At 38.9% G+C, this 26,843-nt stretch overlaps 1 protein-coding gene across 2 annotated transcripts in view; it reads right to left on the reverse strand.

Moving 5' to 3' along the window:
• Positions 1–538: 538 nt before the first annotated feature.
• Positions 539–26,843, reverse strand: part of LOC103468161 (carbonic anhydrase-related protein 10-like) — a 90,816-nt gene continuing 64,511 nt past the window's right edge. The window contains exons 4-9 of one of the 2 annotated variants that reach the window (XM_008415047.3): positions 11,807–11,992; positions 8,739–8,834; positions 8,233–8,305; positions 5,828–5,982; positions 4,273–4,447; positions 539–1,283 (exon numbers count right to left, since the gene is read on the reverse strand). In XM_008415047.3, coding sequence (XP_008413269.1) covers positions 1,261–1,283; positions 4,273–4,447; positions 5,828–5,982; positions 8,233–8,305; positions 8,739–8,834; positions 11,807–11,992 — 708 coding nt within the window. In that variant the 3' untranslated portion in view covers positions 539–1,260. Of the gene's footprint in view, positions 1,284–3,739; positions 4,448–5,827; positions 5,983–8,232; positions 8,306–8,738; positions 8,835–11,806; positions 11,993–26,843 lie in introns of those variants that run through there. The other variant, XM_008415046.3, reaches the window with a different exon arrangement.

The raw sequence follows: 26,843 nt of genomic DNA on the forward strand, positions 1-26,843 counted from the left end.
TGCCGTTACTGGACCTGGAACCCTGCAGTCATTGAATGGAAAGCAAATCTCTCCATAAACCAAAGTAGTCCAAGGTAGTAAAAGGTGAATCTGTAAAAGGCTTCACCTTTTACAGGTGAAGCTCGCCTGTAAAAGTTCCAGAAGTAATGAAGTCATGTTTCATAAAGAGTAGACTGAAACTCCTTTACAAACAATGAAGAGGTGATGAGTTGGGACAGAAAGCAGCCAGGGAGACGTTCTTCTACAACTAAACCACAGAGTGTGCTCATTATTCCACTCACATGGTTCCTATTTTGGCTTCATCTTTATTTAATAAAGAATAACGCATGAATAATGAATAATGTTTTTGTACACTTGAGGTTAGACTTGAATAATGAAAATAACAGCTTTATAGAGATAAGATGATTTTCATTATGAAGTCGTATGTAAAGCCTCTTGATTTGTAAGACACTGAATGTGACTTCGTCATGAAGGAGAAAAAGTCATGGAAAAAAAAAGACACCACTTATTCAGATTCATTAAACACAGAACATTCATCAAGCCTTTAAAACATTATTTTAATCTTGTAAAACCATTTTTTTACACAAGAAACTTTTCAATCACTACATTTCAAAGTCTAAAGCAATTTTTTTCCCCCAGTTTTGGTATAGAACATAATGTTAACACAATGAAATGAATGTGAAACTGACATTCCCTTATAAAATGAGATTTTCTTCTTTTTACTTCATATAATGAGCAGGATATTTTTCATTCCTTCCGCACTGCAGCTTTGTTTTCTTTATTGCCAGGCGTACGGGCCTTCAGTAGAACTGTAAACTCTTTCAGTGAGCGATGACGGTTCTGATATTTACTTTCTGAAGCCTGGATCAGAGTGAAGGCGCTCCTGTCTTTACATTACATCCATCTGACAAACCAGGTAGCTTTTAAACAACAAATAAGAACATACAGAGTGCAGACATCAGGAGCCTTATGATTTATATTACGTTTTGGCCTGAACTGCATCACTGCTGTGCCAACCGTAATGAGCTGTTACATTGTGGATGTGTAGTTGGAGGCCTGCACAGTCTGGAGTTGGGTTAACTGAGCTTAGCTAATGTTAGTTCAGTAAAGCTGTCTGTGGAGAAGTCCAGTTGTTGAGTCTTCCATTCAGTTCATCTGCAGTTTTTTCAGCTCAAACAGTTTTTCCAGTGAAGCAGACAAGAAGGAGTCCTGCCGCGTCGCCCTGTGGAACTGCGCTGGTTGGTGCCACCGCTGCAGAGCTTACTTCAGGAGCCACTGATTCACTGCATAATGGAAACAGCAGAGAAGAAAAGAGAAATGAATGCAGAGTGAACTTGCAGTTCGGAAGAGAACTGAAAGAGAAACTTCAAAGACGAAAGCAAAAGAAAAAGAAAAAAAGCTGGAAGCGGTAGCGGACGTCCATCCGGCCGCGTGGCGTCCGCGGCAACGCCACCCAGTCGCCATCATCAATGCTCTCACGTCATTATGTTTAATTTATCATTTAAAAGTAAAACTACCAAAACATAAGGTAAGTGATAGTAAAAGTCAAAAATAATAATATTAAACAAAAAAGAAAATACAGTTGACCACATAAAACCCGTCTTTCTATAGATTGTGTATGTGTAAAGAAAATGTTATATCTTTTTAAATATGTTAAAGGTTACTGATATTCTCTTACAGGTAACGTGAGTTAAATGTTAGTGTGACTGAGACAGAAGCAGAGCAACAGGTGCAAATATGCACAAAAATATGCAGGTTTTTTTATGATTGTATGATACGTATTTACTCCTCTGCACGCTGTCATTCACAACATGTTTACGAGTAAAAGACGGGGTGCATCCTGCTTTTTACGGTTCAGAACACAACATTAATATATATCTCATTTTTGATACTAATGACTTACCATAAGAACAAAATACTCTTGGGGGAATAAAACAGAAAACGGAAGCGATGGAAGGAAAAAGTTATATAGGGTTGAAATTTACAAAGTGGTTTAAAGACAACAGATAAGTGAAGCAGCTGTGTCAAAAGGAAGGTTATTCAGGTAAGCTTAAGGCACTAGTGAAATGACTGTTTTCCTGCAACTGTGTGCTGCGTTTACAATGTAATAGATGCTGGGAAGAATAGGGAGGGTGTGAGCAGGGTGTACACAGATATGATTGACAGTGCTCTCATTGGTTGACTCTGACCAGGAGCAATGTCTGCAGATGTCAGTAGGACCACAGGGAAGAGACAATGGAGATAATGATTTACACAGATTGTCTCATACTATGCCATCAAGACATTGTTGCTGTCTACAAATGTCAGTATTATGAAAATGTTGAGAAAACACAATGTTGTAATTGCTGTATTTTCATTAAATAAGAAACACAATTAAAATCACACATAACTAAGTTTGCTCACGCGATAAGTCATTAAGAAACATGCCATGCCATCCTCCTCCTACTACTTCCTGTCGACTTTTTCGTGGTTTGCACCAGTGGAAACATCCGGAGATGGATCATGTGACCCATGTGATGCTAAAAAGTTGTTTCCATTGCAGTTTTGTGAAATAAACCAATTTCAGTGTGGCCAAAAAAACCCCGCCTCATCCCAGCGCCAAAACCTTTCATCAAAAAGTGAGAATGTTTTCAAAAGTTGTTTCCATTGAGCAAATTTCTTTCAAATTGTGCAATTAGATGGTCAATGGAAATGTAGCTAGATAAAGTTTTAACAAATAAAAATCCCAGTTTTTATAAGCTACTTGCTGAATCTGTAGCCAACCAGCACAAGTCATGCCTTTCTGAACCTCACTTTGTGAACAGGCAGGCGGTCACGCTGAGGACCATGGAATTATCTGAAACACCTCAGTTTGATGAAACTCCTTTCACTGTGGTTAAAGGGCCGAGCCCAACCTCTCCAAACCGGCCCCACACCATCAGCTCCACCGCACCAGACCAAGCCCTCCACATAGTGCAGTCAGACAAGAGCACTTCTCCTGGCAACTGCTAAAACCAGACTCATCCACTGGATTCGCAGACAGAGCTGATTCGTCACTCACCAGCCTTGACTGTTAATAAGGTAACGCTGCTTTGAGACAGCAGTTGGCAAGCTAACGGTGCCATGTCTGTACAGCACATAGTTGAATAAAATAAGCAGCTAAATTCTGGATTTTATGTCAGTGTTCTATGTAAAATAACCACAAGATATAATATCATGTGTGGAAAGGCCTTAATTAGCCCTATTAAATCATGTATTGTAGGCTTTTGCTTAAATCTGTATTACAGAATAAAAAACACAACATGTTCTAGATGTAACAGTCACTACCTAGTGGACATACAGGTAGAACTTTTTTTTTAAACTAAAATAGGTAGCTCTCAGGGCAAATAAATAGTTTACATGGCAAAAACACAAAATCTTACCAAGTGTTTTTGGTGTAGTTTCTCAAACAAATATATTTGTTCACTTGAAAAATTAGAAAACTAACTTACAAGTAACTTTCAACAAGATAAAAGAGCCTGCTTTAAGTAAATAATTCCATAATATAAATGAAAAAGTATTAGTTCCACTGGCAGATTGTTTTTGTACTTACCCAAGATGTTTTCCCAGGTTAGTGAAATAATCTGTCAGAGGAACTAATACTTGTTATCATTATTATGGAATTTCTGACTTAGAACAAGATCTTTTGTCTTGTTGGAAAGTTACTTGTAAGATAGTTTTCTCATATTTCAAGAGTTCTAGAACAAAATTACTCTGCAAGATTGTGTTTTTACAAAGTAAGTACAACTCCATTCCTGTGTGTTCAGTGTAAGTGACTGACAGGGTGACGGTGTTCAGCTCATTCTACTGCTTTTAGCTTATATGGTAATAAATATACATTCATTTAAGCAGAGATAAAGATGAGCTTTGGTATGAAGATGTAAATAGTATTAGTATTAGCCTGATTAATACCATCAGAGTAACAGAGTTCTGCCAGAACTTTCAGTGTCGCAGTCATTTTTGCTGATCACTCATGTCTGTAGTCTCTGTTAACTATGGGACATTCCACTGTAAAAAAGTTTGAACAGTAATTTGCTGACTTTGACCAAAAGTTTCCTGGTTATTTTTAACTGAGCAAGTGCACTCAATGGATTTGACAGTCCAGATAGGAGCAACTTAAAAATATCTCCACTTTTGGCATGTAACGGCTCCCCTAATCAGCTCTGGAGAATGAGAAGCGAGAAAAGAACGTGATGTACGGCAATCACTTCCAGCGGAACTGAGCCCTTCTCTTGACAGCAGCGGTCGGCTCACCTCTGTACTGTGGGCGCAGGGCGCGGTTGTTGGGGCAGTCACGGCCCTGCTTGTTGAAGTTGATGTTGGTTCGGATGCAGCGCTGCAGCAGAGGCTGGGCCGGCCGGGTGTTGTCGCTCATGCTCAGGAAGATCTTGTACGGTTCGTTCTGGCTGAGGAGGCGCAGGGAGTGCATCTGCAGGACAAACCCACAGCTCAGTCCGTTTCTGACCAGGCTACAGAGATAAGCAGCACTCTAACATGTAGAAAATGTGCTACGCAATGTGAACCACACCAAATTAGATATTATTAATGATAATTGACAAGTGTTATAAAATAGATGGTGTAGTAAAATTACTACTTGCTTAGCAACCCATAGCATAACATTTAGTTTGATACTTCATTGAAGCCAGAGCAGAAATGACCTCAAACTTCAAGAGAAACTTCTGTTAGATTATCTAGAGAAATTATTCCTTACCATAGATCAACATTTAGCATTAAACTTTTAATATCGGAGCAAGACCTAGAGACACTCCTGTTAGTTAAAAAAAAAAAAAAAAAAAAAAACTAGAACAAGCTTAGAAACATCTAGTTTGATCAGAACAAGAATTCAGAGAAAAGCCTACTAGTTTATAAATTATGGATTACCAGTATGTACCGTAGTTTTATACTTTTACTTTTCTTTTCTTAGTTCATCCAGAGAAACTCCTATTACTTTATAAATTGTGGAGTTCTTTATGCTTTTCTTTTATTTTGTTTGTATTTCCTTCTAATCCATGTAAAGCACTTTGAACTGCCTTGTTGCTGAACATGAGTGTCAAAAAGCCATGACAAATCACAGTAATGATGAGGATGTAAACATGTTGATAATAAGAGTAAGAATAATAGTTTTTATTATACTTTCGTTTAATGTTGACCTCAGGCTGGTCATAGTGCAAATAAACGGTAAAACGAATAACTAGCACAAAGTTCCTCAGGAAAAGACGGAGAGTCAGTTGCACAGGCGACATCTTCCTCCCAGGGCTGAGTCCAGTGAGAGGCTGCAGTGTGTGTGTGTGTGTGTGTGTGTGTGTGTGTGTGTGTGTGTGTGTGTGTGTGTGTGTGTGTAGTGTGTGTGTGTGTGTGTGTGAGCCGCTTTCCTCCAGATAAGTGCTGTTCTGGACTGGAACACCATAACACCCAGTCCCTGTCTGAGGCAACATGAAAAGGCTTTCAAGGCCTGGAGCAACTACTTCACAATGGCGAGGAGATTTATAGCGTCGTCATAAAACCTGTATGCAGATTGTGATTTTTATATCAACTAATAAATCAAGGCAGAGATTTTTCTTTGAATCAAGTGGTAAAAAGCAGGTTCCACTCATCACTTCATCCGGTTCTGAGAACCAGCTTGTTCTTTTCTGGAGTTACAGAACTCTGTCTGTTCTGAGGGAGTAAAGATGTTTTCCTTTCGTCTTTTTGAGAAGCTAACTTGTAATTCAGACATGTTGGAGCTTGTGCCAGCACCGATAATTAGAAATGATATTCCTGCTAGAATGCATGTATCCTGGTGTTACGTTTTCATCCCTTTTTTAACTACCTGCATCTGTGTCACATAAACTGGCTTGTTGATGAGGATCCATGTGGAGGTCTCGTAGCAGGGAGGGATGGTGATGGAACCCTCATAAGTGATGTAGCGGATGGTGTCAGGGTAAAGGTCAGCTATGTTCAGGCCCATTAGTAGGAATGCATCATCTGAAGAAAGGGGAGAAAGCATAGAGCTTGGTGTGAGAAGATGTTCTGTTAAAGCTTCTTCCTGAAGCGCTGATAGCAGGGAGAAAACACTGACACGTCTGTGGATGTGACTCTTAACAGCTTTAATTATCAATCATATGAAGCTTTGTTAAAAATACATGCCTGTGTTTTTAATGGTATTTTTTGTGACAGACCAATTAAGAACAGTGAATACATGTGAATTGAAGAGAAAATGCCAATTTTGATTAAGATGTTTTGCCTCCTTATTCAGATCTCAAGTCAGTACTTTGTTTATTGCTGTTCTGTGAGCTCAGAAACTGCAGCTCAGAGGAGGAGCTACGTCACAAAGGCGGAGCTATGTCCACCCAGGTGTTTTGCAGCTGAATGGTTGCCATGGAGACTAAAGGATTTCTCAAACATGCATGAAAGAATCAAGGCAACACTCCAGGTATGCTTTTTTAATGAGGGAATAACAATAAGATGATGCAAAAAGTCAATTTTACAACAATGGCTTTGTTTAGGTCAGATATTGATGTAAATAAGTAATGGTGGTTCTGAGCTTTGGACCTCTGCAGCTCCTCCAGAGTCCATCTCTTCTACTTCTCTGATTAAAGCGCCGATGGACGTCCATGTCCTGGAAGGCCAGCAGGTGTCCAGATGAAGGACTGATCAGAGTTGTGGCAGATGTTTGAGAACCTAACCCTGCTTTAAAATCTCCACTGCTTCCTCCCCGACCCGTCTGCCAAGACAAGCAGCATCTCCATGATGCTGGATGTTTTCTAATGTTCAGCAACAAATCTCTGAGGAATTCACAGAACATCTGCTTTTATGCCGAGGTTAACAGACACAGAGTCTATTCACAAATAAATGACGTTTTGGGGGCAGTTGGGTGCAATAAATGTTATTTATATGTATTAGTTGAAATCAAATTACACCACCATTGTCAAATTTCTATTTGTGCTACTTCTTGTTTGGGCTATTAAAGGAAAGCCTGACAACATGCACTTGTTTGTTGTTGTAATGTGACAAAATGTGACAAACCTAGGAATACTTGATGGCACCGTTTTTCTGCTGAATAAATAGATCCTTCAAACAAATGTAAGATATTTTATTCCAAATTAAACTTTGAGACAGAGGGATTATTGCCATTTTCATTAATCTATGGTGATAAAAAAAAACAACCTTTGATATTTTTTCCTCAAAGTACAACTTTTATTCGGTAATAAAAGTGTTTTACAATTATAAGCAAAAAGCACCTCTCACTTATAAAAAGAGGAAAACATAAATACATGCAGGATGAGGCCAATTTAGTGGGTACTGATTAAAAAAGCTAAAATAAATTCTTTACTTGTCAAGAACAAAATCTTTGATCTCACACAAATCTGGCGCGTTCTGCTCAGTGAGTCATCTTTGTGTTCCGGGTATTTTTATGACATGGTCCCACCTCAGGCTGGAATTAACATCCATCACTCTGTTTATATGATTAAACATCACATTTGAAATTCTGCCACATTCAATGTAATTCAACAGGAATCAGAAATTTGTATTAGTCTCCACAGTTACTGAGTAGCAGTTCTCTTCTTTATGAACTGTTCAGTGGAACATCTGCCTCCATCTCAGACTAGTACAAAACTTTTGTCTTCTCTCTTGGAATGGAGAAGAGCTTAAGATAAGCAAATACAAGCAAAGACAGAACACAATGGCATTTATAGCCTTAGCTAATTTGCAACGCACATCCCCAGAGGAGCCATTAACAACATTAAACAGTTTAAAAGACAGTAAAAAAAACAGCAGGATAACAAATCATGCATAGAATAAATTCCAAAATTAACATAAAGCAGACCACAACACTCCAGGTATGTTTTTGATGAGGGAATAACGTTATAACATGATGTAAAGCCAAAGAAAAGTTGATTTTACCTAGTACTTCCCCTTTAATTAATAAAATCATGATTTTCTTAATAAAATCATGATTTTAAAACGTGATGCATTTTCAACGTGATGCAACCAGATGCATTTCATCTGGTTGTCTTTGATATTAACGTGTTAACGGATCTGAAACTATTAAGTGTGAACAAAAGGTAAAAAGAACATTTTAAAGCACCATCCTCCCTAAAGTAAATGGTGTTTTGCTCATGAAGAAAAGATCAATCCAGACAAAAATAGAGAGTGTTCAGGTTTGGTTCAGATCAGCAACCAGAAAGCTCTGTTCAGTTTGTCTGTTCAGTTTGTCTGTTCAGTTTGTCTTACGTTTGTAGTTGATTCTGGTTATGGTGTCTCTGTTGAGCATACGGTTGAGGAAGGTGTTGGAGTTTTCTGAGAGCTGAAATGTAAAAAAAAAAACATCAAGTATTAACAAGAAACCAAGCTGCAACACAAACGAAAGTTTTTGTTTTCTTTTTGCTGCAATTTGGATTGTTACAATCCATTATTCACAAACTGCACTTTGTTTTTAACATGTTAATCAGTCAAAGAACTGAGTAGAACCTGCTATTCTGCAGATCTCTTTGCTTGGTAAGTGATCAACCTTCACAGTAACTTGATCTTCTACACTTAGAATGTCATTATTTACAGTCATGCTAGTCTCTGGTGGTTATATTTTTTGCTCCCACAGTATTTGAACTATAATGCACTACATGTTACTCAATAATTACTGTCATGCTTGATTCTTATTATTTTTCTGATCATGGTCAACCCATTTTATTGCAGGAATCTAGTCAGATTGCACTATGCTAGCTTTCAGAGGACAATCAAACCTTAATGAAGATGGAGACCACAGCGATGCCGTGAGGACTCTTAGCTGCCTCACTGTAGTTAGCATACAGATCCTGATTATAGTGGATCAGTTGGACCTGAAAGAGACAAACAAAGAGAAGAAGAGCTATATGATTTAAACACAAGCACTGAATGTTTTCAGCATGTCTTCTTTTCTACTTTGTTAAGCAAACGGGAAATGTCTCACATGACTATAATAATCGATTTACAGCTTTTCAAATAAGTGTGATTGTGCACAGTTATTGTACGGGTCAGCCTAGCAGGTAAATTCTATTTTCAAACTGGTTGCTCCATCCATTGGGGATGATGCAGGCTGGACATATGGGACATGTCCAGTGCATGTCCCTACACTCAATTAATTGGTTAAGATGTGATAATGTGACTTTCCAAGGCATATTTAGACACACTGTAGTGTACCCATGCTGACGCCGGTTACAACTTTGGATCTGATCACTGACTGGGGGCCTGTTGTTGAGCACGATCTGTGGCAACAGTTTGTTTCTTCCTAACAAGCTGTGTAAGTTATGTGGTGCTGCTGCTGCATGCAGATAATGTTGGGTAAATGATTAGTTCATCCATGCCAGTTTATCATATTTATCAAGTTAACAACAATACTGATGTTGTTATATATGTTGCTGCCTGTTTTGCATCCCTTGCTAGTCGGTTAATGGCAGGAATAAATCCAGGTCTTTCATTTTTGTACTAAAGTTATGCTCACTGCAGCTTTCCACATATTTAAAGCAGAGCTTTATTGGCACAATAGAAAGTCAGAGAGCAGCATATTGAACATGTTGAACAAAATGTGAACATTTACAAAACCTAAAATGATTCCACAAAGCAGACCGGGGTGATGCTGTTGGCCTTTCATCTTCCTCTGGGCCCATAATGGAATGAGTTGATATGTTTTATTAGATTATTGCTGCCTGGGTATTTTGCACTGGCAATGGAATATATGTGCAACAAAATAAGGACAAGCCACCTGAATAGGATGGATTTTTAAATGAATATTTCTACCTTTAATATATTGTCAAATGTATCTGCTGGTCTCCTTTCATGTACGTATTAACTTAAAGGAATCTCACAGCTAATCCATTTGGTTTAGTATGATGCCTCCCTCTGCAGCTATAACAACGTCAACTATTCTGGGAAGGAAAGCGTTCTCTATAAGGGGCACGAGTGTGTTGTCCAAAACTTGGGCTGAAGTGTCACAGTTTTTCTCAGTCACTTTGGTTCGTTTCTCAGAGCAGAACTGAAACTTTCAAAGCAACTTGTTCAGTCTTGAAATCAATGTGTCACTTGTTCACATCAAAGAAACAGTTTCCTGTTCCTCTGATCTAGTCGCAAATGCTTCTGTACACCATACAGGTTACTAAGCGCAATTCTCTGCTTTTTCCTACATTTTCAATTGCTTTTGTCATATTGATCAAAATGTATTATACAGGTCTCTGTTGAATAGTCTAGACCTCGACAATATTTCAGCATAATTTCATTGTATAAGTGTTTGCATGCAAAATGCTTGAACAAGGTTTTATAATATTATGTTAATCATATTTCTATATATTTCCATTAGGTGTTTTTTTTCTAAATCTGTCCTGAACTGATAAGTTGCTTCCTGGTGAATCCTGAGTTTCTCCAACGTTCTGAAATGTGTGAAGCGTTAGATCAACCAACAATCAACCAGTTTTCTGAAATAGATTGAAGGTGCATCTGATGAACCATCAGTTGGTAAGAACATGGTGTATAAAGCCAGAGCACAACATGATGTTACATTTCTGACAATGGAAGGACAAAGATTCGGATGAGTCAACAGCCAGAGAGAAGAAGAGGAGGGAGGTGAAGGATTTAGGAGGCAGAACATAAAAACTGTACTGTGATTTCTACAGCACTGCATGAACAGTCTTGTCAATGACAATACTTGTCATCCAAACTTTAGTTTACAACAGAGCATCCCGCTTACGACTGTCTCATCCAAACACATTGAAACAGAGCCTTGATATTCTGAGGCATGAACATGTTCACTGATACAGTGAACATGTTGATACAGTTCACTGATACAGTGGCCATTCCACATGTTCATTGTGGAATGGCCTCAGGATTCTGAGAAAGAAACTGGGTTTTGCAAGTAATCCATGCTGTTATGCTGTTTGTACAAATAGTTTTGAGAAATGCACTTACTGTTTCGTGAATGTCGTAAAATGATCGAGAAATGCGCCAACGTAAGTGAGAAACACTGTAAGAGTTCTTTCCACTCAACTCTGCAGCTGAGAGCAGCTCTGATTTATCCACTGGGTTGACAAACAGAGACATCAGTCATAATTCCACTGAACATGTTTCTGCAGCTGTGGAGTCCAGGGGTGGTGTACTTCACACCCCAGTATTACATTGCACTTGGTGCTCAGTCAAGAAAACCCATTCCACAAACGTCTCTGCTCACAGCTCTTGAATTAATCTGAAGGTTGTATGAAGTTTGGAGTCTGCAGTGACTGACTGCAGAACGTCTGGGACTTCTGTACACTACGTGCCTCAGCAATTGTAGTGGTAGGCTAAGTAAAAATATGCTCACCACTCTGTTCTTCTTATAGCCTCCCGCTGTAATGTGAGTTCTTGTTATTCAGTTGCTTTTTCTTTGCCTTAATACCACTAACAGCTGTGCAATACTACAGTTTTTCTCAAGTCACTTTGGTGCATTTTTCAAATCATTTCTGACATTTGCGAACAATAAGTGCAATTCTCAAAACAATCGTACAAACAGCAAAACAGCATGGATTACCTGCAACACCCAGGTGTGTTTAGTGTCAGAGCCTCAGACTGACAAATCCTCATTTCATTGTGTTTGGATAAGACCGTCAGATTAGTCATGTTGTCTATATAGCAGGGTACTGTGAGGGATACTTTGATGTAAATTATGCCTAAAGTTTTGGTGACAAGTACTGTAAGTTGTAGCAGTGAGAGACCAACGACAAGAGGTTCACATTTATGCTTTTACTGTAATTTGTTGATAGAAATGGTCATTGTGATAGAAAAGCAGAGCTCAGGTTTTACATCTCACCTCTCCAGGAAATCCTTGTCCGTTCAGGAGATGCTCAGAACCAAGAGCGTCTTCACTCCCAAAGTGAAGGCGGACCTCCTCCAGTCGGTAGCTGTAACCCAGGGGGCCCCCAGAGATGTTCACCAGATGTGTTTTGTCCGGCCGCAGTGACACATGCTTTCCTGTGTTGTACATGGTGCCATACATCTAGGAAAAAAAAAAAAACTCTGGGATTGGATTATATTACATCACAGTCACCTGAAGGTACTCCATGTTCCAAATTCCTTTTCTTCGTGAAAGGTGACCTTAAATACCCATCATGATACAAAAGGCGTAAACATGATGTTATCTGTGCAGTGTGGGTTTTGTTCCCATTACCATCCATCTTTACAGTGCGCCCTGGAAAGGTCTGCGGTACATTACTGGGAAACACACACACACACGCACACACCCACACACCAGCACACACACAGGCTAATCATTCACACACACGTTTGTATTTCTATATTAGGACTTTATCTGCTCTGCTCCAATTGGTTAAGCTCTGCTCTGCTCAGAAGCTGTTTTTCCACGGTGTACATATCAAATATGACTTAGAAGAAATCTGACTTTGTAATTTAATGCCTTGAAATTGGGCCTCTGTCTCCTGCTCTCTAACACTACATCTTCAGGAAGTCATCACAACATGGCTCCTCTATTAACCCTTTAACAACGTTTTTACCAGCATTGCACTGAGAAGTAGCTCCTACAATGAGCTCAGCAGATGTACAGGTCCACCAGGTTTGCTATTTGCTGCTGGCTAGTCTGAAGGAGCTGAAAGGTTGCCATGACTTTTGAAAGAAATTTCCAAGTTTTTTTCCCTCAAATTTCTGAGATTAATCTAAACATTTCTGAGTTTTTTGAGAAATGTACTATTCATTTTTGTTTTATATCTACACTGATTCTAATACGCCCGCATTAAAAAACCCTGTCTCTCTCAGAGAAATGTTTTTGTTCAGCTAAGCTAACAGTGTGAAAGGGGACGCTTGTTTGTGGTGTACACATTCTGATCTGACTGCAGCTGAGACTGCTGCTCTGCTGTGCTAACTGGAAAATCATCAACGGAAGATTGAGACGAAGCTGTAAATGGAGAAATGTTTAATTCTTTCATTTAATCTAGTTTTGACACAGTTCTAAGGCCTCAGTTAATCACTCAGACATAATCCTTTGAGTACTTTGGGTAAGAGCCCATTCATAATTCCTGATAGAATCATAAAATATAAAGGAGCTGCAGTCATACAAACTCCACTTTGATTCCGTTATGATCACCATCCGCAAATTACTGGAAAAAGTAGATGTGGCTGCTATGGGGACATGAGATGACATCGCTGGATTTCTGTTTGATTTTGGCGTAAAGAGAGGATATCCGTCAGTACGTCTTCAATAAACGACTAACAGACAAATAAATCTAAATTTACAATGCATGAAAAATGATTCATTCTGAACACATGCAGAGCAGCGTGTCGTCACTCACAACACCCGTGGCGACACATGAACCATTAGCGTCTTCCATCTGGCTACATGACGCCGCAGCACTTATGCATTCTCTACTGCTGTTTGTCGAAAATAAAAGAGGAACGAACGCACTGCTTCAGTTTAATTGTAATATGCCACCGCTGGGGCAATATGAAATTAAACAATTACTCACCAGCCTGGAATCTATGCACAGCATAATCCGGAAAGAAAAGCTTGCTGTTATAATGAATGAGGCCAAGGATTTAGATTCTAAAAATGTCTGTGATTATCAGAGCTCTACACCTATAAACAGGGCTAGGCAGCATCAGCAGCAAAGGAAGATAACATTTCTGGTTTAGTGTACTAAATGTAGCTTTCTGTCTGATTTCAGTGAATTTTCAACTGTTTCATTCGTAAATGAGGGAATTGTCTGCGGCAGATTGGAATATGTTAGAATGTAGCATTCCTCAAACTGACACTGAGGGATGATGAATAACAAAGCAAACAGAATTTATAGAGCAAATAAACACATCATTCCCCCCTTGCCCCTATAATAAAAGATTTTCTTTTCTTCTTCAAATATTTTAAATCAGTTATACTTTTTCCACACAGGCTGTCATGTAGGTTTGGAATTTTTTCATTTTAAACTACATTTTGTGTTTGACTAAGATTTAAATTGGTTTGATGTTCTGAAACACTGAAGTGTGACAATCATGGACAAAATAGGAAATCAGGAGGGCAAACACTTTTTTTACACCCCAGTATTTACAGAGGAAGTTTGTAATCCAGGAATGTAAGAAGTTTGGCCTCGAGGCCACAAGTGACCTCTGGGCTATTTTTGTGCACCAGCACAAATTAATGCAGACGGATAATTTTTATTTCTCATTAAGCTAATATAATTACCAAAAGATTAAAATGTTCTTACTGTTGCAATAGCAATATTTTTTACTTTCTCTTAAATTTTATATTAAACAGCCCAACTGTCTGGTGACTTTCCTTAAAAGCAGATTTTAGTTCACCCAAATCTGCTTTAAATAATTATTGATGATTTGGGCCCATGTAACAAAACGTTTGACCACCACCAGCAATAAGAAGCTTAGAATCTATTCTAAAAGATCAAGGAAGCAAGATATGAGTCTGATATGACGTTTCCTCTTAGCTGCAGAACTTTGACCGAGCTGAAGCTTCCCAATGGATTTTTTTTCGGACTGCCGGGGACGGCTGCAGTTGGTTCATGTTTTAGTTCTAAACTATGCTCAGATAATTCAGTTCAGTTCATTTTCTACAACTCCTTCCAGAGTTTCATGTGAAATTTCATGAAAGGTGCTCCATGACAAGACACCAGTCCATCACAAGAAAAACAAAGATATACAGAAGGAACAAGAATACAGACACGCACGCACGCACGCACGCACGCACGCACGCACGCACGCACGCACGCCAAGAGAGAATCCACATAAACAGGACTCCAGGAAAGCCCAGTGCATTAAGGCTGCAGCTCTACCTGCCTTTCCACTTGAACTCAGTCCAGTTCTATTCAAATCCACCGCAAGTTTGTCTCATTTATCTGAGAACCAAATCAGCAGAATCTGATGCAGATGTTAACATACTGAGGATGGCACAGCATGCTGTTCCTCATATTTAAAACTCTCAGTGCATTTGGATGAACTGGCTGCATCAGAATGATGACAGAGTTCAGTGCTGGCTCCAGCGCTGCTTTTATTCTGCAGCGTCTGAAAGAACTCGTGGCTTGTGATCCTGGAACATCAAATAGTATGATGTCAGAGAACGAGGTGTTTGTAGTGGCATGTTTATTATACAACTATGAATAAAGAATAAAATATAGAAACCCTGTCAACTCCATAACTCCCCCTAGTATTTTGAATAAAATAACATAAGGCTACGATGATTTGGATGGTCCTGATGGCTTCCATATTTACTGGCAGAACAAGGAGGTCCCAGATGTTTTCTAAGCAAAACAATGGAGGAGACTCCACAACAGACTTTTTAAATAGTGAAACACTTCCGTTCACAAAGCTCTGCTGACAGAGTCAACACAGAGTGAGAAAAAGAGAAGAATACAAGTGATTCTGAGCTGTTCTTGCCCTGTTTTTTTTTTTAGCATTATTTTGCCTTCACTGTGGCACACTGCAGCTGCTCTGATTTCTAAAAGTTCAACAAAAGGAAAAAACTGGACTAATCACCTCTTGTTTGTAAAACATTGTTTTAAAATGTGGCTCCTGAGATGGCAACAAAGTAAAATTAAATCATCCAATATAAAAGGGAATGGTTGTAATATCAACATATATTGCTGATATCACAACATCAGCAATATTATCTGGTTTAAGCCTTCAGGAAGTCATCAAAACATGGCTCCTCTATTAACCCTTTGACAACGTTTTTAGTTCCTATAATGAGCTCAGCAGATCCACAGTTCCACCAGGTGTTTTCTAATTGCTGACAGCTAGTCTGAAGGAGCTGAGTGGGGTGGAAACTGCAGCTCTAAGGAGAAGTTTCATCTTGAAGGCAGAGAGCTAGGTCTACCCAGGCATTTTGCACAGCTGAGTTGTTCCCATAGAGATTAAAGGATTTCTCAAACTTTACATAATACTGCTCCTAAACAGAAATGGATTCAAGGGACTCCAAATCTAGAAATAGGATAGTACATTGTCAAGAAAAAGGAGTGACGTCATTGGGGACTAGATATCAAACAATATGTGGACTTCTGATCCAGTTCTGGTTATGACACAAAAGTCATCAGAGAAGTTTTATTGAACTTCTTACTTCTAATAGCAGCTCATCAGTCGACACGGAAGCTAATAGAGGTCACAGAGAGGTCAGGATGGAATGAGGAACCACTGGTGGCGGTGTGACGACCTGGATCTTCAGATCACTCTGAACAGCTCAGTGATTCTGAGCTGTTCAGAGTCGGTCTAAGACGGAATGAATACAACAGAGTCTTGGGCCCCACCGTCTGCCCACACAGCTCATGTCCATCACATAAATAGAGTAAATTTGTTTGCATGCCCCTCAACATTTGGGCTTGTAAACATTTCCATCTGGTTCTCAGATCGCTCTGACTGTTTTTGTCCACAAGGTCCTACTGGCCTGGAAGCAGATTTCTTTCTCCTTAGAGCCAGCACGCAGTGTGATTATTTTTCTCGTTTCTGGCAGAGCTGAAAATCACTGCCTCTTCTGGTTAAACAGAACTTTGAACTGGCTTTTAACAAACAGAAAGTGTGCATACGAATATTGATATGGAGCTAAAGACTGAGATGCTATCACTTGTAGTCAGGGGAACAGATTTATTTTTATGCCAGCTATAAACTGGGGCTGCACATGTTTGATGGTTGAGCCTGAGTTTTGATTTAAAACAAATCTTGACTATTTATTGCCCTTTGAGTACATCAGGGACTCAACATATTTTGAGACCCAGTCATGCAATTTTCTACTTTTACTCTCCAAAATGCAAACCTGGGTTCAGCAGAGCAGCATTATAAGCTCAACCCAAACATTGTTCTGATGAGTAATATTTGATATGAATTACATATATTCAGATTATAATTAGGATGTGATTGCTTAGTCTTTAAGATAATTTTAAGAGGTTTAGACCGACGGTGTCCAAACTGTAGCCTGAGGTCTGTTTGTGGCCCTTAGACTGGTTTTGTGCAGCCCCTCCAGCTGCAATTTAAGAATGATCCAAATCTGACCCATCCAGTACACGTGGTCAATTCAGATTGAAACTTTTTATTTGTTATCAGGGTAAAATTATTACTGACATAATTTTTTTCAGATGGAAAAAGTTAAGTATGATACAAAGTATTCACCGTTTTATAACCAAGTCTTTAAAACAAGCAGAACTGCATCTACTCTGAGACTTTTACTGAAAACCTGACATTTCTGCTCCCAAATCAGCTTTTATCCAATTCATTAAAACTGGATAAATACAGCTGGTGATTTGGAAGAAAGTGATCCAAATGCTGCTCTTATGTTGAGAGTTAATTTAAGAAACTGAACCCCAAAAATGGGAAAACTAGATGCTTTTGTTTTAATACAGATAACATGCAAAATTCTTTTTGAGTAACATACTTTTTCTACAAAATAAGAAATAAAAAAATTAAAAAAGTCATTTATTTGCTTGATCTTGTTTTGTTTTTTTTAAACATCCATGGTTTAAACAGAGTTGGAAGTTGGTAGCAAACTTTGAATCTTATCTCCAATTTTTAGTTTTTCTTATGTTGGTTGATGTTCTGCTTGCTGGCTGCTTAGTCTAATGTCTGCTGTGTTTCTTTTCTCTTCAGTCATAAACTCTTATTACAGAATGTCTTCAACTCCAGTCGTGTAACTTTCAGATGTCTTCTGGTCCAACACACCTGAATCAAAGGGCTGAATGACGTCCTCAGTCTGATGTCAAATTCTCCACAGTCCTGTTAATATCCTCAGTAGTTGACTCAGCTGTTACAGAACCACAAGCCCATAAGAAACATTTATTTTCAATAGTCACTGCATTATTAGTGTGCTTCATACAAAAGCAGAACATCACCAACAAACAATCCCAAATCCAATAGAAAAATAAAAAATGGTTAGAAATCAGCCTAGAATACTGAAATATGCAAACTATTTGAAAATATTAGACAATTTGACCACCGTTAAGCTAAACTTTTGATTGATATAAAGAAATCGGATGAAGTCGTAGGTGGAGAAATGGCTGAGAGAGAGCTCCAGCACTGCTCAACAACTCTGAGGGAAATGAAATGCTAATATTTAAAAGGAGAAGTGAGTGGTCCCACCTGCGGTCAGGCTGTAATAGGCCGCTGCATAATGCATGTAATCCAATGAGCACACAGTAAGGGCCAGGGTTTTTAATTTAAGTCCTCCGTCAGTATCTATTAGAGACATACTCTCTGACTATCCGTCTGCTGACACGGTGGGCCTAATTATCACAGCAGAGGACGGGGAGCAGAAAGCTTTGCTTGGCTTGCTGTTTCACAGCGTTGTGCTGCTGGCGCTTCGTAATATCTAACTACTCTTCCCTCCAAGGATTCCTGCAACACACACATGATGAAACGACAACACTGCAGGTTTGAACGTCTTCCCAAGGCTAATCCACACTTCAAATAAATGTTTACTCAGTTGAACCTCTTGTAGTCTGTTATGAGCTTCAAAATATTATTATGTTCGACTACCCCAGCAGCCCTTGTTGCCGTCCTCCGACGACAAACTCGTTCATTTTGAAGAAGTTATTTTCGAAGCAATGTGCTGATTTGGAAACCCCATTTGCTGAGGTTCCAAAGGCTGGAAATTCTCTCTGGAAGCCATTCTTACAGCGTCAACATCACCACAGCAGAAGGTTGTAAGCTCACATGCTAAGACCATGGCGGGCGCGTTCTAATCATTAACATTCCACTTCAGGGAAGTTCCGTTTCTGCAGTTAACTAGCAAGCCCAGGTTCAGGTGCAGAATAAAACTCTGCTTCAACCTCAGTCGCTTAATTTTTGCCAAATCACAGCTCTGTGGCAGCTCTCTGACTTTATTAATGTCCATATTTAAATGGTACAATATGGAAGGGAGAAAAAGTAGAGGAAAACAACAGAGATATTCAGGGTGCATTCACATCAGTACTGTTTAGTTCGCTTTATTAGAACTTGGATCGTTTGATGGTTTAGTGCATTTGGGATGGTGAGAACATCCCAAACGTACATGGCACAGGGCATTCTGGGTAAACACAACCGAAACGAACCCACGAGCCTAGCGCTAGCAGGAGAAATGACTCGTGTCGTGGTCTTTAGCCAAAGACAAAGGACAAATCCTCCAACCGCTAAAATCTGACATCACCCAATTCCTGTTTACATTTCGTGAAAAAGGAAGTTGTGCTCAGCATCTTCTTCTGAAACTTTTGTGTCGTTTCCTGCGGTGGTTCTTGGTGCAGTGCCACCACAGGCGACGAGGGGAACAGGTTTTTCAAAGGATTTGATTAGTTTTACAAGGAGCAATGTAAAAACAAACTGCTACGAGTGAAAATGTAACAAATGTTGTAAATTTGCTCCCCAATCAAATTGAGTCCACAGGACTACCAGGTGTGAAATTATCCTCTATCTCTGGGGATTTTTCCCAGCAATTTGCATAAAGCTTATGTTGCTATAAAAAGTGAAATGCAAGTCTTATACATTTAATGAAAGATAAATTAAAACCAAAAAGAAATCCTGTGGAAGGTGTCAAAGTGTACAGAGCAAATGATTTTACTCTGTTATTGTGACTCAATCATTTCTTTTAAAGGGAGTGGAGTTCTTCTACTGCCAACTGTGATTACCTTCAAGAAAACACAGACAGTCATCTTTATTTCATCATTATCAAACGGGTTTCACCAGCAAAGATATTGCTGCTTGTACGATTGCACCTAGACTAATCACTCACCGTGTCATTAGAAACAAATGGAGCACCACGAAACACAACAAGACAAATAACCAGGAGGCTCTGACATGAAAACATTAGATCTTAATCCCATTGACAAATTATTACCAATTAGCATAAACCTAAAGTATTTGTCAAGGAAAGTGGTTCAAACATATAAAATATTTATTACTCAACTCAAACATTTGATAAAAAAAAAAAATAAAAATGGAATATTGAAGCAATAAAAATTTCTGCCCGTCTTCCTGAGTGTATTAGCATACTGTTCACACACTGCCGTGCACTGTAATCAGTCACGAGACGCTTAACATGGACAGTTTTTTCAAAGTGGTTATTCACATTCATAGCAACCGCTGCCATCTAACATAACACGCTTTTCTTTACAAAACCAGGGGAGTTGATGTGATCAGATACTGATCTACTGCGCTGTTCTCACAGCACAAAGGCTATTCACAGCCTAGAACTGCATCAAACACTTTTTTTTTATAAAATGTGAAATTGCCTCAAGAGCTTTCAGTTGAAAGCTTAGAGGTCAGCGGAATCTGGTCGTCTTTGGCTGACTTACTCTCAGAAGTACTTCTGCCTGTTTTCAACCCATTTATTGAAAACAGCTCTATTTATCTTTAAAGCCGGCGGCACACACACACGGATGTTTGAGATCAGAGACAACCGGTAGTTAAGGCCAGCCTGATGGATGCTGTGACACCTCCGTTTTTATACCTCTGGCTACGGGGAGTAGAAAACATCCTCAGGATTAAAGGACCGCATTTAGGATCAATCAATCAATCAATCAATCAATCAATCAATCAATCAATCAATCAATCAATCAATCAATCAATCAATCAATCAATCAATCAATCAAATTTTATTTGCATAGCACATTTCAGCAGCAAAGCATTTCAAGGTGCTTTACATAATTAAAAAACAAAATAAAAACAGCATGTGACATTAAATAAACAGTAAGAAAGAGAAAGAGATTTTGGAAAAAGAGAAAAAAAAAAGAAAAAGATTTAAAGAAAAAGATAAAAACATACTTTTGTTATGAAATTTAAGCACCTGTCATTGCCGGACTCTGCCGTCCGTTTAACACGGGTATTATCCAGGCCCCGTCGCCTAACAGGACAAAGTCTCCAACCTTGGAGCACCAGGCTCCGTCCATCACGCAAATTTTTGCGCTAGGACTTCGCCGTCCTACAAGGATTTTTGTGCACTATTTTTACCTGTTAGAGTCTAGAATTTACAAGGTTTTTCTGTGCGCGCAATGACTCTCAATCACTCGCCACTTTTACATAAATAGATAAAAAGTAAAGATAAAAACATTAAAAACATTGAAGACATCAAAATCCCGCACTCTAATCCTAATTTAGCCATAAGCAACTCTAAACAGGTGGGTTTTAAGTTGAGATTTAAAGGCACCCAGTGTTTCAGCCGTTTTACAGTTTTCTGGAAGTTTGTTCCAAATTTGTGGTGCATAGAAACTGAATGCTGCTTCTCCTCGTCTGGTTCTGGTTCTGGGGATGCAGAGCAGACCAGAACCAGACAATCTGAGGGGTCTAGATGGTTGGAGATAACAGATCTTTAATGTATTGTGGTGTTAAACAGTTCAGTGATTTATAAGCTAACATCAGTATTTTAAAGTCTATTCTCTGAGCTACAGGGAGCCAGTGTAGGGACTTTAAAACTGGTGTTATGTGCTCTATCTTCCTGGTTTTAGTTAGAACCCGAGCAGCAGCATCTGGATCAGCTGCAGCCGTTTGATTGATTTATTAGTCAGACCTGTGAAGACGCTGCTGCAGTAATCAATGCGGCTAAAGATAAACGCATGGATGAGTTTCTCTAGATGGTGCTGAGACATAAGTCCTCTAATCCTAGAGATGTTCTTCAGGTGATAGAAGGTCGACTTTGTGACCGTCTTAGTGTGGCTCTGAAGGTTCAGGTCAGAGTCCATCACTACTCCCAGGTTTCAGGCTGATCGCTGGTTTTCAGTTGTAATAACTGAAGCTGTGCATTGATTCTGGTTTGCTTCTCTTTACATCCAAAGATAATAACTTCAGTTTTGTTTCTATTCAGTTGGAGAAAGTTTTGGCACATCCACACATTTATCTGTTCTAAGCATCTATTCAGTGATTGGATGGGTTCAGAGTCACCTGGTGACATTGTGATGTAGAGCTGTGTATAATCCTCATAGTTATGGTAGCTAATATTATTTCCTGTTATAACTTGAGCCAGTGGGAGCATATAAATATTGAAAAGAAGGGGTCCTAGGATTGAACCTTGGGGTACCCCACATGTGACCTTTGACCTCTCTATGAAATCTGAATGTGATTCCTAGAAGATTTTACAAAGTGGAAGTCATGTTTGTTGATCACTTTTTTTCAGTTTTATTAATTTAATTGTTAAAAATAATAAAAAAAATATAAACAACTTGCGGTATCTTTATCTTGAACTGCCAAGATTAACTCTAATAAGTGTCTGCCTTTCCCCACCTTTAGTGGCGCACAATTACTGTATTTTTCAGACTTTAAATCACTCAGGATTATAAGTCAAAAAATTTTATTCTAGTCTAAATAGAGGCGCAGGAAGCTTATCCTGTTGAGGAAAGGAGGGAAGTAAGGTGCAGAAGCTAATTAGACTTTAACAAACACACATCCCAGAAGATATGCGCTTCACTCACCCTGCAATTACAACAAACGACTACTACCATTTTGAACTGTTAGCAGCTTAAAATAATACGTCAGGTTTACTTCAGTCTCAGCCCTCTAGAGGTAATTAGAGGTTGGATTGGGCTTGGACACAACGTTGGATCTAAACTCTAATTTAGTGGCTCTGGTCTGGTTTATTAGAATAGAAACAGTCCTTGGATTAATAATTACACTTTTAGTTTGAGAACATGTCGGAGCTGAGAGGCTTTAGAAAAACTCAGGCTGAAAGTGTCTGAGTTTGAATAAAATGATGAAGAAAAAATAATTTCTTACTTAGCAAATTTAATATCCTCAAAAATAAAAAAGGTTGTTTCCCTTAAATATGATATCAACAGGAATATGATTACACTGTCCCTCCTAACTAGTTCTGTGTGTTCCCACCTTATAACATGTTGATGTTGTCCAACTATGAAACCGAGCATCTAAATCGTCTTTCATTAAAAACAATCTTAGAAAGGATCATGGTTGGCCAACTGGTTCCTGTCTCGTTTGATAAATAGCAACCTAGCTTTTGTAAAATGCATATTTAATCAAGATGTATGTACCATTTGCAGCTCTAAATGATTTAGGAAAAAAAGGCTTCTTTGATTGTATATGTTGTGGGTCCCTGTTCCAGGTGGGCCCCATGGTTACCATGTAAGCCAGTACACCATTTGCATTCTCAGATGATGTACTGTTCTCTCTAATGATGTGTTAGAATACTTACTGGGTGAAACTGATGTCTAATTTACATTCAGACTGAAGCTTAAAGGTGCTGCAGTTAATTTAAATAGGCGCCTGCAGAGGAGAGGACAAAGTGATGACGAAGAGCTAACTTCATCCTCCAAAACCATCTGCTATAAATAGGATTGTAGATTTATAGTTTAAAGATGCCCGTTCTGTGGGATATTTCCATTAAAACATGTCAGAAGTCCAATTAGAGCTGTGGATATTCTGTCATGAAACAACATTTCTGTTAGCCACTTAGATTTCATGTGAATTTCTGTGGGTCATCATGTAAAACTTATTTATGTTGTCAGTCTGAATCAGGATGTTGTTCACATTGAGCTATATCTTTCAGCGGCCGGTGGAAAACAGGAGATGTATGTGTGTGTAAGAGGGAGACAAAGCTCAACATATTGGCATTCAGAATGATTCATTTCTTCTTGGACTGACCCCACACTCACCTCTGTCCACCTCCATCTAATCCTGTCCTTCATCTGCTCTCCGTGTCTTTACATCTCGCTTCCCTCACCTCGTCTCTTCCAGGCTCCCGACTCACTAATCCTGTTACATGTTTCAAAGCCTTTGTCAATTTCTCCATTCAGTTCATTGTTTTCAGTCTTCTCAGAAATTTGCTCGGTTTCCCTTTGAATTTGAACACGTCACACAAGTCAGAGATGTTTTCTTAAATTCCATCTGTTCCACTTCTATTTTTCTTTCCTCTTCCAATCTGTTTTGGAAGGTGAAAACTTCCCTGCGATTTATCCTGGAAATTTTGTGAGTGCTAATCTTTTCTAAGCAGATTTAAGCCTTACAAAATCTGTCCACAGGCAAGGTGAGCTCTGTCTCTTTAAAGGTGGTTGTAAATCTTTCAGAAATCATCTGAACACACGGGGCCCTATAATCAGGGTCAGTCACTGGGGCCAGCAGCAAGTGCTGCTCTCTGCAGACGGCCATGTGAAAGGAATGCTCCTTTCTTCATCAGCTGTCCGGTTTAAAAGCTTTAGTGAAATGTTTATTTGCTGCACTTATTTTGACCAGCTGACAGAAAAATAAACCCTTTTCATCTTTGCTCTTCATGAAAAAAATATTTTCATGATTGAAACTAATAGATAGAAATGTTACAATAAACTAGCTCTTTGTTTAATATTGAATTTTGTTCAAATTTATTACGAAAATATCCAAAGTGGTGAGTTCTTTTGATAGGCACTGCATGTTTGAATAATTTTGGGCTTAAATCCAAACAGATGATCTGATGTGAGTGAATCAAACTTATCTGAGAAAAGCTTTCTGTAGTGCAGGAAACATTAACGTCTGGGCTCATGCAGGCAAACGCTTCAATGCACGACGCTACTGTAACAGTCACTGATTACAAATGAAGAAAACTGTAATTTAACAGGCTTGTATATTAATATTACTTAATGTTCCATAAAAAATAAATGAAATCTAATGATAAGTAAGTTACCCTGAGACGAGTTAATGGAAGACAGTTTCATATAGCCGTCACTGATCAATTACAATGGGACTGTTTTAGTGTGTACTTGTTCCTTTGCATAAATCTGTTTGTGCGTGTATGTGTGTGTGTGTGTGCACGCACAGGACTCAGGCTGCACGATAGGATGTGACTAATGAACTGTCACTTTCACAAAGACTCACAACCGTGCACAAACACATGTCCAATATATTAGCAAATGTCAGCGTGCTGCAGAGCACTCACAGTCTTTATGAGGACAGTCATTTGTCAGCGTCTGAGAGCGTTCGGCAGCGTTCCTCTGACGCCGCTGCGAATGGCGCCCTAGTACTTAGTCAGATGTAGATTAAGTTGGAGATCATTCCAGGGCAACATGATTTCAAGTTGGCATTTAGGGGAGCACAAGGTCATATTATTATTTATAGGCTATTAAAGAGCGTCTAGATGGTAAGTAGTGAAATATTGTTCCTAGAGGAGTTTAATGAGGGAGTGGCTACCAGTGCAGAAACTCATGACTGGAGTGAGCAAGGGAGAACGTATGACTGAAGCGAGTCTTGACAAATATACAGGTGCCAGAGCATTTAGAGATTTAAAAACTAGGAAGATCATTTTAATATCGAGCCTAAATTAAATTGGAAGCAAGTGCAAAGAAGCCTGCACTGGAGTAATATTCTCATATTTTCTTTTCCCAGTTGGAAATTGGGCTACGGCGTTTTACACAAGCTGTAGGCGTGACAGAGCACGCAGGCCAACTCCTAGTAAAAGGGAGTTGTAGTAATCCAAGCATGAGGTTATAAAGATAAGATTATTAGTCCAAGTGGGGAATTCAGGCTGTAAAGACAGAAAGTGGTCAGGGTCAAAATAAGAGTTACAGAAGTGAAAAACAGAATGAAAAGACAGTACAGTGTAGAAAAAAAACATAATACAAGCTAAACTGGAAATATAAATACAAAAATATAAATGTACAAAAACATTACACACACACACACATTGTCCTATATATATATATATATATATATATATATATATATATATATATATATATATATACACACATACACTTATACAGTGACTATCAAAAGTATTCACACCCAACCACAAGCATAAATATATTTCATAGGAATTTAATGTGACAGACCAACACAAAGCGATATGCTACTGTGACATCGACAGAAAATTGTACATGATTCAAAACATTTTCTACAAATAAAAAAAATAAAAGTGATGTGTTGCTAAAGTATTGGTATGGAGTAATAATAGAAGAGAGGATCTGTTATTTTGTCTGGGTGAATGCTGGTATTTGGAGTCTTGATGCTACAATCTTCTCTGATATAAAACTCTAAATCCTTAAAAGGAAAAAAAAAAATCGGATGGCTGTAAAAGTAGAACTCTAAACAAGCTCTGGCACATCTGGAGGGTGAACAGCGTATGTTTTTATTGCAGGGTCTCAAATTTTTCTTACACTCAGTTTTGGGGATAAAATATTAATCATTCCTCCCAGTTCAAAGCACTGAACAGATATATTTTATTACTTTCACCAAATATTATTTAACAACACTGTTCGCATGCCTGCTCCCTGCTATTCGTTGTACTAAATCAAGTGCATGAATACACACACATGTACGCGCACGCACACACACGCACACACACATACACAAATGTCCCCTCTTGGCCGGAGGGTCCCCTGTTGGTGAGTGTAAAACGATACGAATGTCCCCTGTTGGATAGGTGCGTAAGTGCACACACACGTACACCCACACACACACGCACCCACGCACACACACACACACACACACATTCCATGCTGTAATTATTCATAAAAACAAAAAGAATCCAGAATTAAAAACCTGCGTGTAGAGAACCAAATACAGCCTCGTTGCTCCATAGAATTTAAAAGGCAAAGAACACAAAGCTGTTGCTGCCCATCAGTCTGTAAAGTCTGCAAGGCCTTTTTCCAAATAAATTGGAATCCATCCATCCCCGGAGAGAAAGATTAGACACAGGAGGAAAAATATTTAGGGATATTGCCAATGCGTTGAGGCAAAACGATGATAATCAACAGACCCCAGAGCTCCATTTCAGACGCTACACATCTCAGTATGTGAAATGTTTATGAGGGGCCATTTATTAAAACACTGAGCAAGTATAGCCTGGTTTAGAACGGTGGAAGGACAAAGTGTTTGCAAAGTTATAACAAAATAAAGCTTTAGATTTATGGAACAATGTTCTTTTTACAAGTATAGATGTTTGGCCATAATACACTGTACAACGGCAGCCC

The sequence above is a fragment of the Poecilia reticulata genome, chromosome 8 (genome assembly GCF_904066995.2).
Source record: "Poecilia reticulata chromosome 8, P_reticulata-male-v2, whole genome shotgun sequence".
Classification (NCBI taxonomy): domain Eukaryota; kingdom Metazoa; phylum Chordata; class Actinopteri; order Cyprinodontiformes; family Poeciliidae; genus Poecilia; species Poecilia reticulata.